This window comes from Peromyscus eremicus, chromosome 1, assembly GCF_949786415.1.
Source record: "Peromyscus eremicus chromosome 1, PerEre_H2_v1, whole genome shotgun sequence".
Lineage (NCBI taxonomy): Eukaryota > Metazoa > Chordata > Mammalia > Rodentia > Cricetidae > Peromyscus > Peromyscus eremicus.
The window spans coordinates 1999054-2016515 of NC_081416.1; the positions used below are offsets into that span (position 1 = coordinate 1999054).

Below are 17462 nucleotides of genomic sequence, written 5' to 3' on the forward strand. Positions count from 1 at the left end.
GGTGCAGAGATTGAGACAAGGACATTGTGGGAGCCCGTTCTCGGGTTCCTCGTGGCTTTACCCAGCAGGTCCTCATAGAGGATGATTAGACCACGGGCCTGAGTGCAGGTGTCTGGGATGGTCTGCACTTGGCTGTGCTGGGGGAGGAGGTCTTTTGCTCCACCCCTTGGCGTCTCTATAAAAACCCTGGCGCAGAGACAGTCGGGGCCCGTTGGAATAGGTTCCAGGCCCTCTCGAGGCTATCCTTTATTTTCTATCTGTTTATCTCCGCGATATTCTCCGCAATAAATCCTTCTATCTAATATTTCCTGCTGCTCGCACTCAAGAAAACTCTGGGGAACTGTGGGGGTGGTTGGGTAAACGCCCCACAGAATGGCGCCCGAACAGGGACTAAAGAAAAAAAAAAGGGACTAAAGAAAAAAAGGGGGGACTAAAAAAGAAGGGGGGACTAAAGACAAATGAACAGGGACTAAAGACAAATGAACAGGGACTAAAGACAAAGTAATAGGGACTAAAGATAAAGGAAAATAATAGTTTTATTACAGAGTTTTTGGCGAAAGTGCTGAGTTCAGCCCTGCCAGTGGATGAGGCATGCCGGTGTTATGGAAAATATATATTTTTTATATATATTTTTGAGAGGCAGGGGTTTTATCCTCGAGAGAAAAGGAAAGCGGACTGGAAGGATGTCCGATGCTGCAGCGAAATTCTCTTCTGTCAAAATTTTCTATCTTCTATCCCTTTCTCAATTTCTGTCTGTGAAAAATAAGGCATAGGGTAGTAGAATAGTGTAGGAAAAACTTAGAAGTGTAAGATTGTGTAGGAAAAAATAAGTAAAGCAACTAGACAGAAAAACTCTACAGTTTTCTAACTTTGGGGGCTAAGAACGCAAACTGGGGGGAAAAAATCTTTCTTTGGGCTTTATGGGTAGTAAAAAAGCTCTTCTTTGAGCTTATGGGGAAGAAAAAGTTTTCCTATGGAAGCTTTTGTCCTGGGGACAACTGAAATGCTAAGTCTGAGCGGCAGGAGAAAGTGATTTCTCCCTGAGGCAAAAAATGGGGATGTAAAAAGCCAAAGAGTTTAAAGTTGGGAAGTTTTGGGAAAAGTTGCTCTTTCTCTTGGGGGGGGAAAAACCTTTCTCATAAAGCTTTTCTTGGAAAATTTGGGGGAAAACTCTAAAAAGCCTCATCTTTCTCAAAAGCTCTCAAACTTAAAAACTAAAGCCTTTCAGAACTCATTCTGAGGACAAAAATTAGAATCACCTGAAGATATTAGTATAGGGACCACCTGTGATTAGCTCTAAGGGAAAACAACAAACCTCTGAAGACAGCAAAACCTCTAAGTTCTCTTTCAAGCTTTAAAAATCCTCCCTGCAATGCAGGAGGCGGGGACAAGTTCCTAAAAACCTCTTCTAAGCTCTGTCTCTTCAAGCTAGTAAAAGACAGTGGGTCAGAGTACCCTGAGGGAAATGCTTGGGAGAGTGTGGGTAAAGAGCTACAGAGAGCCCAAAAGGGCCAGAAACTTTACCTGAGAAAAGTAAAAAAGCCAAGCTTTTCAGTTACAACCGAGCTGAGGCATCAAGGGTTTTGTTTCTGAGTTGAGCATTTCAGAATGAAAAGGTGCTCCTAATCGTCCTAATGCAAAGATCCCCTGAAGCATGCAAACTGTTAGCATTGTATCCTCACTTCTGACCAAAAATCCAGAGGCGACTGGCCAGCGTCTCTGAGTTGGAATGCATTTCGGGGATACTAGGGTTCCTGCTGTTGTAAACTTCCTGGAGCACAGAGCTGAGGCAGGAAGGTGCAGGACCCAGGGGAAGATTGCTAATGAACAAAGCTAAAGCCAGTGGGAACGGCACAGTTGTCCACTTTCCTACAAGTCCTGGGTTGATAGGTCCACTGCTGCAAAAAAAGAAATCTGAGAAAAAAACTTTTCTATCAGAGAAAGGACCTTTCTGGGAAAACAGTAAAGCTGAACTGTGTCTGAAGCAGTCGTGCTGCTGAGTCAGAACGCTGTCTGGGGAAAGAGCCCAGCCAGGGCAGAACAGAACTATCCAGGAGTAAAGCTTTCTTTTCTGTCAGAGAAAGCACCTCTTAGAGAAAAGCTTTGTTTCAACTGACTCCCATGAGATGAGGGAGTGTAGCCCTGAGGGGTGATTGCCTCTGGAATAAGCTCTGTCCTTGAGCACCCAGACAAGCAAATGCAACCCACTGGGGGACTGGGCCAGGTGAAGGTCTGATAAGGCAAAACACCTGTCCTAATGGGAGTTTAGAAATGGCAAAAACCTCCCTTGTTAGATTTTCAGTCTGTACGCAAACCACACAGACCCCGAAAACAGAAACGGACAAAAAGCCCCTACCTTCAGGAGCAGGGAAAGCCGCCACTATAGTGTCGGAAACTGTTTCTGGGGTAGAGGGGATAAACTGAGACCAAACTGGGAACTGTCTGGGAAAAACACTCCGAAGAAACAGAAGGGACATAATCCTCCCCAGAAAAATATATGACCTAAAAAAGCTGCTAGAATTTGAGGCGGATTGGGGAGAAAAAAAAAGCCCCTACTTCCAAGGGCAGCTAGCAGAGGTACAGAGCCGCAGATATTTGAAGCTCTGCATCTGGGGAAGGAAGGAACAAGCAAAATGAGATAAATCAGTGGGAGAAAATCTCTCCGAAAGAGCTATGGAAAAGCTGTAGTGCATGATCTTGTTTTTCACTGACTGGCTAAGACAAACACAAGCCCCGAGGAAAGTTGCTATCAGAAATTGCCCACCTCAATGCGCGCTAACGAGGCAGGTGCAGTTCTGATTTGGGGGCCAGTGTCAATTAAAGGAGAGACACCTGTTAAAGCCAGCTGAGGAGAGACCAGAAACCTCCCAATGTCCCATAATTGAAAATGTAAAATGCCTGTTCAAATCTCTCGTTGCAAAAGCAAAAAACTTTGTTCAAACCTCCCGGGCAAGAATTTGTAAGCAAGTCTGGTAAAAAAGAACTTAAAAGTTGACTCTCAGACCCAAAAAGAACTATGGGAAATGACTGATATAAGGGAAATGATATAAAGGACTGATTTAAGGGACTGATACTAGTATGGACTGATATAAGGGAAATGCATTCTGGGAAAGGTAGTTTTTCTGCTAAAGATGGCGATATTGCCCTGAAACACTTTTGTCAGCTCGAAAATACGTTCATGGTAAACTTTAAAATACAGCTTTTAAAAGAATAAGGAGGAAAATCATCTAAGAGTTTAAGTGTCAGTTCCAATGAAACATTGAAAGGATACGGAACTAGGCACTTCGCGGTTTGGGGGTTGGTAAAATGACTTATTTACCCTAATAGCTGTGCAAAGTTTTAACGGTAGTTGGATGACAGAAAGCTACCTATAAGATCAAACAAGCCACTTTAAAATCCTTAAAGCAAGAGAGAGCAGTTTATACACTGAACGTTGTCTTAGATATGAAGGAAACTTATGCTATCTACAAAAGAAAGCTGCCATGCTTTGTGGGCCATATTAGAGCTCACTCCAATCTTCCTGGTCCTTTAGCTGAGGGTAATGAGAAATAGAAAGATCCCTGCTCAGGATTGTGGAAGGGTACTAGTCCTGTGTTAACATGGGGTCTAGGACATGTTTGTGTTTTTTCACAAGAGGAGAATGAAGCTCGGTGATTACCGGAGCGTTTCGTAAGGAGCTTGGAACTAAGAAAGGTCAGCTCCAATGATGTTCCTACAATGGAACCAGAATGAAAGTGGCTCAATTAGTGTTTCTGAGGTTTTGTCACTGGTTAATGCAAACAGTGAGGAAATAGAGTTCGGAGCTGTGCCGCTTTTGGCTTTACTAGCTCCTTTGGAAAAATACTTTATATCACCTAATAGCTGTGCGGTATTTGGCAAAGACCTTACAGCAGCTAAATATGGTAATTTCACCCTCAGTATGAAATGAAGTTTTTTCGGTAGAGCAAACCAAGAGTACTGCTATAATAGAAATGTTTGTCTGAATTGAAGTACTTAGGGGAAATATTATGAATTTGGGTGAAGGGACAGCCTCTAGTTAAAAACCGTCGACCGCTGACAGTGCATCTCTGCCGGTCCGGAACGGCTGAGAGAACTGGCAACTTTGGAGTGTGGCGTCATCCTGGGAAGGTTACAGTCCCCTAGCAACAACTATCACAATTCTATAACAACAACACTCACTAAATCCCAGTGTTTTATAACAAAGCTGACTATAAACTCTAAACGTTAGCAATGATGTACATACTTCCTGTCTAGTTAAGAATCTTTCTAATAGAGATAGTGATAATAATTAAGAGTAAGAAATAGAAAAAGATGAAAATAAGATATGTAAGTTTATAAAAATTCTCTTGTTAGATCTGTGTTAAAAAAATCTTTAGGTGTTTGCTAAGTTAAATATATGCTAATGGTAGCCCTATATAAGTTTGTAAAATAGATCTATAGATCCTCTAAGAATATAAGCTTGCAAGAAGTATCTAAGGTAGTCTTAAGACATGTAGTGATAAGCTTGTAAGAAGTAAAGATGTTAGCAGTAAATGTAAGTTTAAATAAGAACAAGATGGAATGAATATAAGAAATATATAAGTAATAAGAAACATATTTGCTAAAGTAGTTCTATAGTTTCCTTAAGGAGTATAAATAAGTAGATGTTAATGTGTTATATGTGAGTTTGTAAAAACACGTAAATGTTGAATGTGAATCTAAATGCAAAAAATGTTATATGTGAATTTGTAAGAAAGTGTAAATGTTAAACATGAATCTATTCCTAATGTATATGGTGAAAGAACCCGAGACACAGAAGGTTAGTGTCCCAGCAGACTGCAAAGTAGGCAGTCTGAATGGTTTCAAAAGCTCCAGAAGCCGCTAAGAAGCTAAGAATGGTGGACGCGAGAACCAGCACAACAAGGCATCTGCAGCTGAGATCCGTGGAAAATCGATGCAACACAGAAAAACCTGAGCTAACATCAAAAACGGTGCGGTTTAGAATACTACTGTACCTAAAAAGGTCTCTGGCTTGAGAATAAGTTCAGAGACGCTTGTTTGAACTAAAATTTTTAACAGCAAAAAGTTTTGGTTGAAAAATGTCTCTTCATATTTGGAAGTGAAAGCCTGATACCAGAATTTATTTCTTGTTTGAACTTTTTGAACTTAAAATGAGATAAAACTACAGAAAGATTTTGGTTATGGATTTCTTCATATTTGGAAGGCTAGTACCAGAATTTATCATTTGAATTTTGGGACTTAAGAAATAAAATGAATAGAGATTTCATTGCAATGGGACAATTGAGTTTACTTATAGTAATGACCTAGGAACTGTTTTCTGGAATTGGGTTAAAAATGGAACTGTTTAAATGAAGAAATTTATTTCTACCTAGAATCAAGATGCAGTTTTGTGTATGCATATATGCTTTATTAACTGGTGATTCATGAATTGTTTTGTGGAACTGTTTATGTAAAAATGGGATTACATACAGAACTGGTTTTGTGTTACAAACGGAACTGTTTAAACAGAAGTTTGGGTTTTCTAACTAGGCTTGAGATTTTGCTTAAATTATAAAGAAAAGGGGGAGAGTTAATATTTCTTAGTCTAATTTCAAAAGTTGTTTGAGGGATTAATGTCATGTTTTTGTTAGTAAGAAATGTATATTAAGAGACTACTTTTAAAGTGTAAAGAGTTTTATTAAGAAACTGCTTTTGGATGTTTTGCTAAGTTTTCAAAGTGTTAATGGTTAGATTGAGAAGATTGCTTTTCAATATGGGTTTGTAGGAATTGTATGAGTTTGGGTTCTTCTAACTAGGTTTTAGATTTTGTTTAAAAAATTATAAAGAAAAGGAGGAGCTATGAGATTGAATTATGTTTGCAGAACCCTATTGATATTAATGCACCCTGGTTTTGTGGAGTTAAGGAAATATTTAAGTTAGATGTGAATACATCGAAGTTTTTCCTATGTTCTGTTAACAAGAAAATTCAAATGATTGAGTTAAAGTTGTAAGACGGAGAAAATTGTTAACTATATATAGCACCATATATGCTAATTCAAATGGTTCTGTTAAGAGTTTGCTTTGAGTTGTAAGACTGAGAGAATTGTGACTATGTATAGCAATATTTATGTTAACCTGTTAATGGTAATGATGAAGCTAAGGGATTCGTTAAGTTTGTAGTCACCTTAAGAGTTTTTGGCTTAAAAAGGGCTTGAGGCAGCTAAGACTGCTGTAGTCACCTTGGACCTAATTCAAAAGAGAAATGCCATCTTTATCATCCTCTACTCCCATATTGGGAGGTATAACAGCTATGGAGATTGCTGTAAGCCATTATTAGTTATTTTTTATATATTAAGAAAGGGGGACCTGTGGGAGCCCGTTCTCGGGTTCCTCGTGGCTTTACCCAGCAGGTCCTCATAGAGGATGATTAGACCACGGGCCTGAGTGCAGGTGTCTGGGATGGTCTGCACTTGGCTGTGCTGGGGGAGGAGGTCTTTTGCTCCACCCCTTGGCGTCTCTATAAAAACCCTGGCGCAGAGACAGTCGGGGCCCGTTGGAATAGGTTCCAGGCCCTCTCGAGGCTATCCTTTATTTTCTATCTGTTTATCTCCGCGATATTCTCCGCAATAAATCCTTCTATCTAATATTTCCTGCTGCTCGCACTCAAGAAAACTCTGGGGAACTGTGGGGGTGGTTGGGTAAACGCCCCACAGGACATAAAAGTTTTCTTCTGCAATTTTACTTCATAAAAAATTATGAATAGGTTAAACTGTAATGCTATGAAACTATGAGCAATTTAATTCTGGATTTCAAGGACTTAGACAGTTATCATTATTATTAAACATTTATTTCTAAGTTCTGAATTATAATTGAGAGGTCATGATTTCTAAAACTAGGGCTGACAAGATGGCTCTGTGACTAAAACCTGACAACCTAAGTGTGATCTCAGGACCTCCTCCATGGTGCAGAGAACTGACCCTCCTGGAGTTTTTCTCTGACTCCACATGTGTACCACCTCCACACACATACAATGAATAAATGCAATAAGAATGTTTTTAAGATTTCTGAAACTAGAACAACTTTTATATTGCATAAATTTAACTATTTGCAAGGTAAACATTTATATACTTGGCAAACAAATATGTTAGAAATGTAACTGTTTGACTGAATACCAGTTGTCAGTTCAGTTTGCTCATGATTACAGAGCACAGATTGCAACCAGGCTAGGAACTAATTGCTGTCTATCCAAATAGAAAACAGCATGCCTGCTGAAAGATCTATATGGATAGATTTTGTTTTGTTTTGTTTTTATCATCCACTGCCTTGAGAAGTCACAACCATAATTGGTAAACCTACTATCTCCATTAGTACAAATCATAAAGAGAAGCATATTCTTGTCCATGTTCGTTTTCTATACTCCCAGTATACAGGTGTAAGATAAACAAGAAACATGACTCAGAAGTGACTGAGTTAGATGTATTAGTACTGCTACTTAGTTTTTAATGAGTTATAATTCTGAGGAATTAATAAAAAGCAACATTTCGATTCTATCTTTGAAAAAAAAAACCAAAATAATGAATCTCCAAGGATCATTCTGGTGTTGGTCTAATCTACTTCTAAGCAAATATTGGTGGGAATGCTGGTCCAGCTTGGATGAGTTAGTATCCCTAGACCATCCATCAAGGCAAGGCAGTAGAACTATGTTATGTGATATGCATGGCTGTGCCTACTATACAACCATATGTAAGATTGGAGGATGGCAGAAATGATTCCCTAAGCAGGAAGTATTGGAAATGTTAGTATCTATAATAGGCATATAATGAGCATTTAATAATGTTGATTTTATTCCTTCTTTTTCTTTAAAAAAAAACACTGAAATTTCAGAAACATAGTAAATAGGTAGACTTTGTATATTCCTTATATTTATTGAAAGATAATGTACTATAGGATCTTTTATTAGATTAAACAGAATTGTAGGATTTGATAGGTCCATTGTAGTGCTTTTCTCTAGTAAAGCCAACTCTGTTATAATCAGGATTACAGTCTCAAGTCAACTGATATCATCTAGACATTTTTAATTTCCCAATAGTGCCAAAACTGTAACCCTAAATTGTAGACAAATTGCTAAATGGTCTTATTAATAAAAAACCTGGAGCCAGATATTGGGGTTAAAACCGAGAGATCAGAAAAGTAGAAAGAAGCCAGCCACGTTCTCACCACTTGGAAATCTTCAGCCAAAGAGACCCATGCCTATATGTTTTTCTGTTCTGCCATCTCATTTCCTCTCTCTGCCCAGCTATATCACTTCCTCTTCCTCCAAGCTCTGTCACTTCTTCTCTGCCTGTACAGACCTTCAGACCTTTATGGTTAACTAGTGTTGGAATGAAGGGTATGTACCACCACGCCTGGCTCTGTTCCCATTGTGGTCTTGAACTCACAGAGATACAGATGGATCTCTGCCTCCCAAGTGATAGGATTAAAGGTGTGTGCTACCATTGCCTGACCTCTGTGTTTACTATAGTGGCTGGCTTTTTCCTCTGCTCCTCAGATAAACTTTATTGGGGTACACAGATAAAATATCACCACACTAAATGATGGCCTCATCCAAGTTTTTATTTGATGTATATGGGTGTTTTGCCTTCACCTAGATCAGTGTCTGTGCATTGTCTGCAGAAGCCAGAAGGAAACATGTTTCCTGGAACTGGAGTTACAGACAGTTGTGAGCCACCATGTGGATGCTAGGAATCAAACCCTGATCTCTAGAAGAGCAGCCAGTGCTCTTAACTGCTGAGCCAGCTCTTCAGCCCCTTAATATTTTTGATGCGTTGTTGCTTGAAAGTAGAAATCTAATTCTATACTATAAAAAGTAGAGTTCCAAAGCCCATCTAATGACATGGATTACTCCCACTGAATTTGAGAAAAGCAGTATTCAGAATTATATTCACAGTATATAATTGTATTCACCATGTCTCAGTTTTGACACAATTCACAGTTTTGTATTAAAGTATAAGCAAATGCAAATTCTAACAGTAGTTCTAGATCATATGATTAGGAGTGATTTTCTTTTTATTTTGTTTCTTTACTTCCAAATGTTTTACTATAGGTGTGGTTACTTTAAAAAGACATATTGAATACATTGTGTTATTTATTGTTTGACAATTTCATGAATGTATATATTTTGATATTTGATGTACATATTTTGATCATATTCAGCCCCAGTCCTCTCTCCCACTTCTCCCAAGACGACTGCCTCCCATACTTCCTTCCCTCTCCCACCTTCATGTCTTCTTTTTTTTAATATATTTTTATTCTTTGAGAATTTCATACATGTATACCAGATATTTTGATCACATTCTCTCCCCACTCCCTCCTCCAATTTTTCAGACCCTCCCCAATACATTCTCTCTCCCAACTTCATGTCCTCTTAACTTTTAATAACTCACTGAGTCCAGGTAGTGCTCATCCTAAATAGATGGGTGTTGGCTATCCACTGGAGCCTGGGTAAACTGCCATGATGGCCACACACCCAAAGAAAAATAACTCTCTCCCCAGCAGCCAATGGCTCCTCACCCAGACTGTCCCACAACATGTTCCTATCCTAACTTCATTGTAGCTGAATGTTTTCCTGTGTCCCACCCGTTCACAGCTGCTCAGACACAAGTAAACACATAGAGGCTTATTTAATTAAAACTGCTCAGCCATTAGCTCAGGCCTACCACTGACTAGCTCTTACACTTAAACTCGGCCCATTTCTGTTAATCTATGTCACTACGTGTTCAGTGGCTTTACCTGTGTGCCATTACATGATGCTCCCTAGATGGCGGGCTGGCATCTCCTGACTCAGCCTTCCTCTTCCCAGAATTCTCCTTGTCTGCTTATCCCACCTATACTTCCTGCCTGGCTATTGGCCAATCAGCATTTTATTTATCAACCAATCAGAGCAACACATTCACAGCATACAGAGCACCATCACCCATCATTTCCCCTTTTCTTTCTATTTAAAAGGAAAGTTTTAACTTCAACATAGTAAAATTACATATAATAGAACAGTTGTAAGATAAAATGGCCCTTTAGGTTCCTGCTTTGCAGAAGAAACTGCCAGACATTCTACAGGACACAGAGAGAAGTGACTGAGAGACTAGGCCTATGGGCTGAAAATGGATGCCCCAACGTTACAGAGGAACTTTGGATAACTGTCCCGGCAGGCAGCTGTCTCTGTCATTTTAGATTTTTGGAAGTTGCTTACAGTGCTCTTTACTTAGGTAATATTATATCCTTCTGAGGTCTTTGATGTAGTTGAAGACTAGATATAATTATGGTTTTCCTTGGTTATGATAAGAGGTAAAGTAGATATGAAACTTTAGACTCACAAATATAGGATACATAGAATATTTTCTTTAATTTTACAAAATACAAATAGACTAGATATTGTAACTAATTCTTGCTTGGTAACTGTTTTGTCATATGTAATTTTTTTTTTTCCCCCGAGACAGGGTTTCTCTGTGTAGCTTTGCGCCTTTCCTTTAACTCGCTTTGTAGACCAGGCTGGCCTTGAACTCACAGAGATTCACCTGGCTCTGCCTCCCGAGTGCTGGGATTAAAGGCGTGCGCCACCACCGCCCGGCTTGTCATATGTAATTTTAATAGTTTAAAGTTAAAACCTTCATTTTGTTTAGACAGAAAAAGGAGAAGTGATGGGGGAATGTCTTTTTGTACGCTGCGAATATGTGTTGCTCTGATTGGTTGATAAATAATAGCTGTTTGGCCTATGGCAAGGCAACTTAGAGGCAGGCAGGAAATTTAAGGCGAGAGACGCCAGCAAGCTGCCCAAGGAGCAACATGTAATGGAACACAGGTAAAGCCATGATTCATAGATTAATAGCCTAATTTAAGATATAAGAGCTAGCTAACAAAAGGCTTGAGCCATGGCCATGCATTTATAATTTATAATTAATATAAGCCTCTGTGTGTTTACTTGGGGGACGCAAGGGGGAGTGATTAGTCCTGACCACCAGCAGGCCGGGACACAAGAAATCATCTGACTACACTTCATTATCATCTCCTGTTCCTCCTTTTAAAGAATAATCTACTTGGTCCAGTTGCTGTTGCTTGCGTGCACAATGGTATGCAGCCATACACTGGAGCATAAGCAACCTACATTTATGACTACATTTAAGTCATCATAATCTGGAAGTATGTTAATTTATATTGTTACAGTAATGGCTTCATCTCTCACTTATCTGTAATCATAGTCATCATGCTTCAAAAGTCATTGCTGACTGGGATGTTCTCAAATGTATTGCTGATATCTCAATGTTTTCTTTCCTTTTTTTAACCCTTTATCAAAGGTTGAATTAATAAAAGGGAATTTACAAAGTGTTGGACTTACACTTCGTCTTGTTCAGTCAACTGATGGATATGCTGGGCATGTCATAATTGAAACCGTGGCCCCAAACTCACCTGCTGCAATTGCAGATCTTCAGCGAGGAGATCGGCTCATTGCTATTGGAGGTAATTATAACTGTAAAGTAAAGCTTATGTGTACAGAAGAACTACAAAATAGGTTGGAGGGTTTTTCTTTCTTCCTTCTCCCTATATCTGAAACAAGCATCTGCTAGTTTTATAACAGAAGAACCTCATTATAAACAGAATTGTAAAAGATACCTTAACATGCTTGTAAAATGTTTGCCAGGTTAGTCCTAATCTCTAAATCTTTAACATATTTCATCTTTAGACTACTTTAACTAGAACGTCTCTAAATTTCTTCCCCTTCTTATCTTCTCCTTTATGCTTATTATTGAATGTAAAAATCAAGAACAAGTCATCCCTTCTTGTACATCCATCACCACTATGACCCTAAATATGCTGATATTAGCACCACTCACATCTTGTTGTAGGACTCTAAAATTAATAGGCGAGAGACTAATATTCCTTGCCTAAGGGGAAGGGTACACCTAATACTATTTCGAAGCTCCATATTATATAAAAGGCCAGTGGTTTGTCAATATGCTGTTATTCAGAATCCACCCCAAATCTAGGGTAAATATGTAACCTGTATATTGCATATCTTCCTGTCAGCTGGATTGTTGTGAATAATAAAAATAAAAACCAAGGCAAGTTATTTGCTTAAGTGTATATACCTAGCAATAGAACTCAACTGTGCACAGCAGCACAGAAGTAATCCAAGCCTTTTCAGACTGCATAGTACCTGGCCCAGCTGTTGTAGGCTTTGAACACATAAAACTAGATATAATTATTACTCTTTTAAGAAGAATACAGTGCGTTCTTTCATGGCTAAGACAATAAAGTAGAGCAGGTTCCAATAAAAAAGTAGTTATCCTTGGTTATATTAGAGAAACTCTGCCTTTGCTTCAAATCCATCTTGACATTAAGATAATGAAAACGATTTAGTTGTGCACCTGGAGGCCAGTAAAGTTAGCATTTTCGTGTGGGAATCCCTCTGATTGTGACATGCACAATGCCTTTCACACCACAGTCACCAGGCAGTAGTATTCAGAAGTCATTCTGATTCAGAAAACCTGAAGTAGAGTTTAAGAATCTGCATTTCTCTCTACTTTTTTGTTTGTTTGGTGTGTGTTTTGTCCCGCCCCCCCCCATCCCGACAGGGTTTCTCTATGTAGCCCTGGCTGACCTGGAACTCACTCTGTACACCAGGCTGACTTTGAACTCAGAGATCTGCCTCCCAAATGCCGGGGTTAAAGGCATGCTCCACCACTACCTGGCATGAATCTGCATATCAAACAAGCTTCCCAGGTCATTCTAGTCCTCCTAGTTCATGGACACCTAGGAGGACATAAAGTAGACATCATCCATTACATAGCTCTATATATAAATATAAAAAGTTTGTTTCCCACAGCTAAAACCATGGTTCAATATAAATGATTTTTCATTAATACATATTCTGTTTTGGTCTTAACTACAGGTTATTTGTAATTATCTCTTTAACTTTTAAATGTGCCTTTTAAGTTCTGTTTTCAATTACACAGGTAGCAAATACCTATTATCCAAAATAAATAAGTCCAAGCCATACAAATATTTACAGAGAAAAAAGCAAAAATTACCTTTTCAAGATATCCAACATTCATAAAAGTACAAACATTTTATTGGTTAAAAGATCATATATAGTACATATTTATTGCTAATGTTTCAAACATAATAGAAAAAAAAACCTTTATTTTTTATTTAACATGTATGCATGTTTTATCTGCATGTATATCCATTCACCAAATGCTTACAGTGTCTGCAGAGGCCAGTAGAGGGTGTCACCTTTCCTGGGACAGGAGGTACAGAGGATTATGAGCCACAATGTGGGTGTTAGGAATCAAACATCATTCTCTGAAAGAGAAGCACTCCTAACTGCCAAAGCCATCTCCCCAGCACCACAGAAACTGTTTTTTAGTGCCCCTCCCTATATAAATAAATATATACCCCTTGTCTAAACTCTGGCACACAAATTAAGTTCCTACAGTATATTTTTAGTAACTCTTTATTTCTTTTAATATGTCATAAACTTTTGCCCTATGTTAATAGGTATTTCTTAAATAAATTAATTGTAATTCATTTGGATTTACAATAGTTTCAGTAATAGGAGATTAGTAAAAGTGGAAATAAGATTGGCAAAATGTTATGTTCAGGTTCAATAATAGAATTATTTTTGCTGCTTTCTAAATTTCTGAGCATGTTTAAAATACCCTGAAAGATATTTGAAATACCCTGAAAGAAAAATCCAAATTCTAGACTGAGGTGGGCAAACCCTGGTATAGTGACCACCTCCACAAAATACCTGAGCTGAGATGAGGGCAAGTTTCCCAAAGCACAAATAAAGAGGTGGGATTGGGGTGATGCTTTTGTATGCTTACTAGAGCTCATTAGATGATGCTTCACTTGTGCATATGTCAAGCTATTGTGCTTCTGGGACATAGTATTCTTGGATAGAAGTAGTAGAGCTAAGCTAACTTGGTCAGGAAGAGCCCCGTGAGGAAGCTCAGAATTCCACTGGAAAACCTGACAGCATGGCACCAAAGCAGAACAGGTCTGTTGAAACATTGCAGTTAAAAGCTGTTTTTGACTGTAGTTGGGGCCAATGGTCAGGAGGGGGAAAATCAGAACACCCAAGGCCAAAGGACCAAAGCTCTGAGTTGGGGTTGACAGATGAGGGGACATGGGAGTCTGCTGTCTCCAGGAATGGGTTAAGAGGGCGGTAGCAAGTTGATTTGTAATCAGGACAAGACAATGTGCATTGTAATCAACTTGTTTAACTATAAAGCAGCTTACCTCTTATTCTTTCATTCTTAAAAAGGTTGATAATCATGTATATGGCTAATCAACAGGATCTGTGAAAGGGTCTGTTATTTATAGTATAGTGTTTTGTTACATTTACTTCAGATTTGGTTTCTAAATTTGTATCATTTGCTTGTAAACCCTGGAGTTATTTGAGAATTTCCTTCAGTAAAATGACAGCTTTCCATCATTTAAAGTGTGGTTTATCCTTTATTAAACCTCTTTCAGTGGGTTTCTGCTCACTTCAACCATTCAGCTGAGATATACTATTGTTTAAGCCAAGAGAGAATGGGAAGCCATTAGGAATTAGCAGCTGCTCAGGGTTTTTGTATCATCTAGGTAACAGAGTATTTCTAGGGCACCATGCACTGATCAATTCAAAATTTAAGTAAAATTTTTTTGAGGTTTTCTTATTGCTCTTCCAATTATTAAATAATCCTGAGGTAATGACAGTGCAGGCAGGTTTTATTGCAGTAATTTACATGCTTTCCCTTTTGAATCTTAAACCAGGTGTGAAAATCACATCAACACTGCAAGTGCTAAAGCTCATCAAGCAGGCTGGTGACCGAGTCCTGGTGTACTACCAAAGACCTGTTGGGCAGAGTAACCAAGGGGCGGTACTACCGCAAGACAGTTTGGGCCAGTTGGAAGAAAACTTTTTGTCAAGCTCCTGCCAGCCAGGTTATGAAGAGGAAGCTGCTGGGTTGCCAGTGGATACTGAAAATAGAGACCTTGATTCTGAATTTGAAGACTTGGCAAGTGATGTCAGAGTACAAACAGAGCTCAAAGAGGAGGCACAACCATTAAGTCACAGTCCCAAACGCACTCCAACAACACTTTCTATTAAACCCCTTGGCGCTATATCCCCAGTTTTAAATCGTAAATTAGTTTCAGGAATCCATCCACCACCACAAAAACTTCCATCTAAAGAAGGAAATAAACCATCGGCTCTAAAAACTTCAGAGGCCACAGAAGCAGCACCAGTATCCAAACCCCAAGGACCCGCTTTCAAACCCCCTGTGCCACCACGGCCACAAGTGAAAATTCCTTTGCCTTCCACTGACACCCCAACTCAGGCAGACCTGGACACTGTTGAAAAACCAGAGAAGGTGCTGCTCCCTTCTCCTCCTGCAGAGAAACCTGCTGAAAAGCAAGTGAAGAACATGGATCACGGAGAAGATGTGGCAGCAGGTAAGCAGTCTTCAGCAAAGCAAGAAGTAGTGAAAGATCTTACTTCCGAAAGTTCTGGTCCTCCTAAGGATACTTCAGATGACCATCAGATGTGGGAATCATCAGAGGTTCTTTATCGTAATAAGGTAGGAAAGTGGTCAAGAACCAGAGCATCCTGTTTGTTTGACATAGAAGCCTGCCACAGGTACCTGAACATTGCACTGTGGTGCAGGGATCCTTTCAAGTTAGGAGGCCTCATCTGTTTGGGGCATGTTAGTTTAAAACTTGAAGAGGTGGCCTTAGGATGCCTAGCTACATCAAACATGGAATACCTTTCAAAGTTCAGACTGGAAGCCCCTGATCCTAAGGCCATGGTCACTAGAACTGCACTACGCAATCTGAGTATGCAAAAGGGCTTCAATGACAAATTTTGTTTTGGTGACATTACTATTCATTTCAAATATTTGAAGGAAGGAGAACCAGACCACCACATAGTTCCTAATGTAGAGAAAGAAAAAGAACTCCATTTGGTTGAGGAAGTTTCTACACTCCCTAAAGAGGAGCATTTTGTGGGACAGATGAGTTTGTCAGAAAATAAACATAGTTTCCAAGATACTCAGTTCCAAAACCCAACTTGGTGTGATTACTGTAAGAAAAAAGTCTGGACAAAAGCTGCTTCCCAGTGTATGTTCTGTGCTTATGTTTGTCATAAAAAATGTCAAGAAAAGTGTCTAGCTGAGACGCCTCTTTGTGGAGCAACTGAGAGGAGACTAGACCGGACCCTGAAAAACCTCAGGCTGGAAGGACAGGAACCACTTGTGGGCCTTCCTCCTCGTGTTGAGATGGAAGCCAACAAGTCAGTCCATAAAACAACAGGTTTGACAAGGCACATTATTAATACTAGCTCACGTTTACTAAATTTGCGTCAAGTCTCTAAAACTCGCCTTTCTGAACCAGGAACAGATCTTGTGGAACCATCACCAAAGCACACACCCAACACATCAGACAATGAAGGCAGTGACACAGAGGTGTGTGGTCCCAACAGTCCTTCCAAACGAGGACACAGTGCAGGAATAAAGTTAGTGAGAAAGGAAGGTGGGCTGGATGACAGTGTTTTCATTGCAGTTAAAGAAATCGGCCGTGATCTGTATAGAGGCTTGCCCACAGAAGAAAGGATCCAAAAGCTAGAGTTCATGCTGGATAAACTGCAGAATGAAATTGATCAGGAGTTGGAACACAATAATTCCCTTGTTAGAGAAGAAAAGGAAACAACTGATACAAGGAAAAAATCACTTCTTTCTGCTGCTTTGGCTAAATCAGGTGAAAGACTACAAGCTCTGACACTTCTGATGATCCACTATAGAGCAGGCATTGAAGATATTGAAACCTTAGAAAGCCTGTCTTTAGACCAGCACTCGAAAAAAATAAACAAGTACACAGATGATACAGAAGAAGACCTTGATAGTGAAATAAGCCAACTGATAGACTCTCAGCCATTCAGCAGCATCTCGGATGACTTGTTTGGCCCATCTGAGTCTGTGTAACAAACTATTTAAACTTTCAAGTGGTTGGGGACAAAATGCGTCTGGAGTGCCACGGGTACAGCCATGTTTCAGTTCTCTCATGGTGCACTTTGGCCTGCTGCTACAGTTACTTGTATAAGAATGAAAAGTTGGTTTCCCAGCAGAAACATGACAAGCTCACCTAATTGGTTGTTTTAGGTTGTGTTTATAGTTAATGGTTTGGGGTTTATACTTGGAATTGGGTTTTATTAATTTATTTTTAACCTTTTCTAATTATGTAAGCTAACTTTGTGCTTATGTGTGGGTGATGTCTCACTGTCATTTTTCTTTTCATTTTCCTCCTGTTTTTTGAATTAGTGTTAAGTAAGATCCTGTCCAGATTCCTGAAATATTTTCATTCTCATTTTCATCACGGTTATAACAGCAAATTTGTTGCATGCCTAAATTGACAACAGTAATCATTGAAGGAACAGGTTTGAATCTTCTTTC

The 17462-nt window shown here is 39.3% G+C and overlaps 1 protein-coding gene across 1 annotated transcript in view; it reads left to right on the forward strand.

Moving 5' to 3' along the window:
• Pdzd8 (PDZ domain containing 8) overlaps positions 1 to 17158 on the forward strand; it is a 65363-nt gene extending 48205 nt beyond the window's left edge. Inside the window, exons 4-5 of the mRNA XM_059255826.1 lie at positions 11328 to 11490; positions 14791 to 17158. Of these exons, the coding sequence (XP_059111809.1) occupies positions 11328 to 11490; positions 14791 to 16994 (2367 nt within the window). The 3' untranslated portion in view covers positions 16995 to 17158. The remainder of the gene's footprint in view (positions 1 to 11327; positions 11491 to 14790) is intronic.
• Positions 17159 to 17462: the final 304 nt, after the last annotated feature.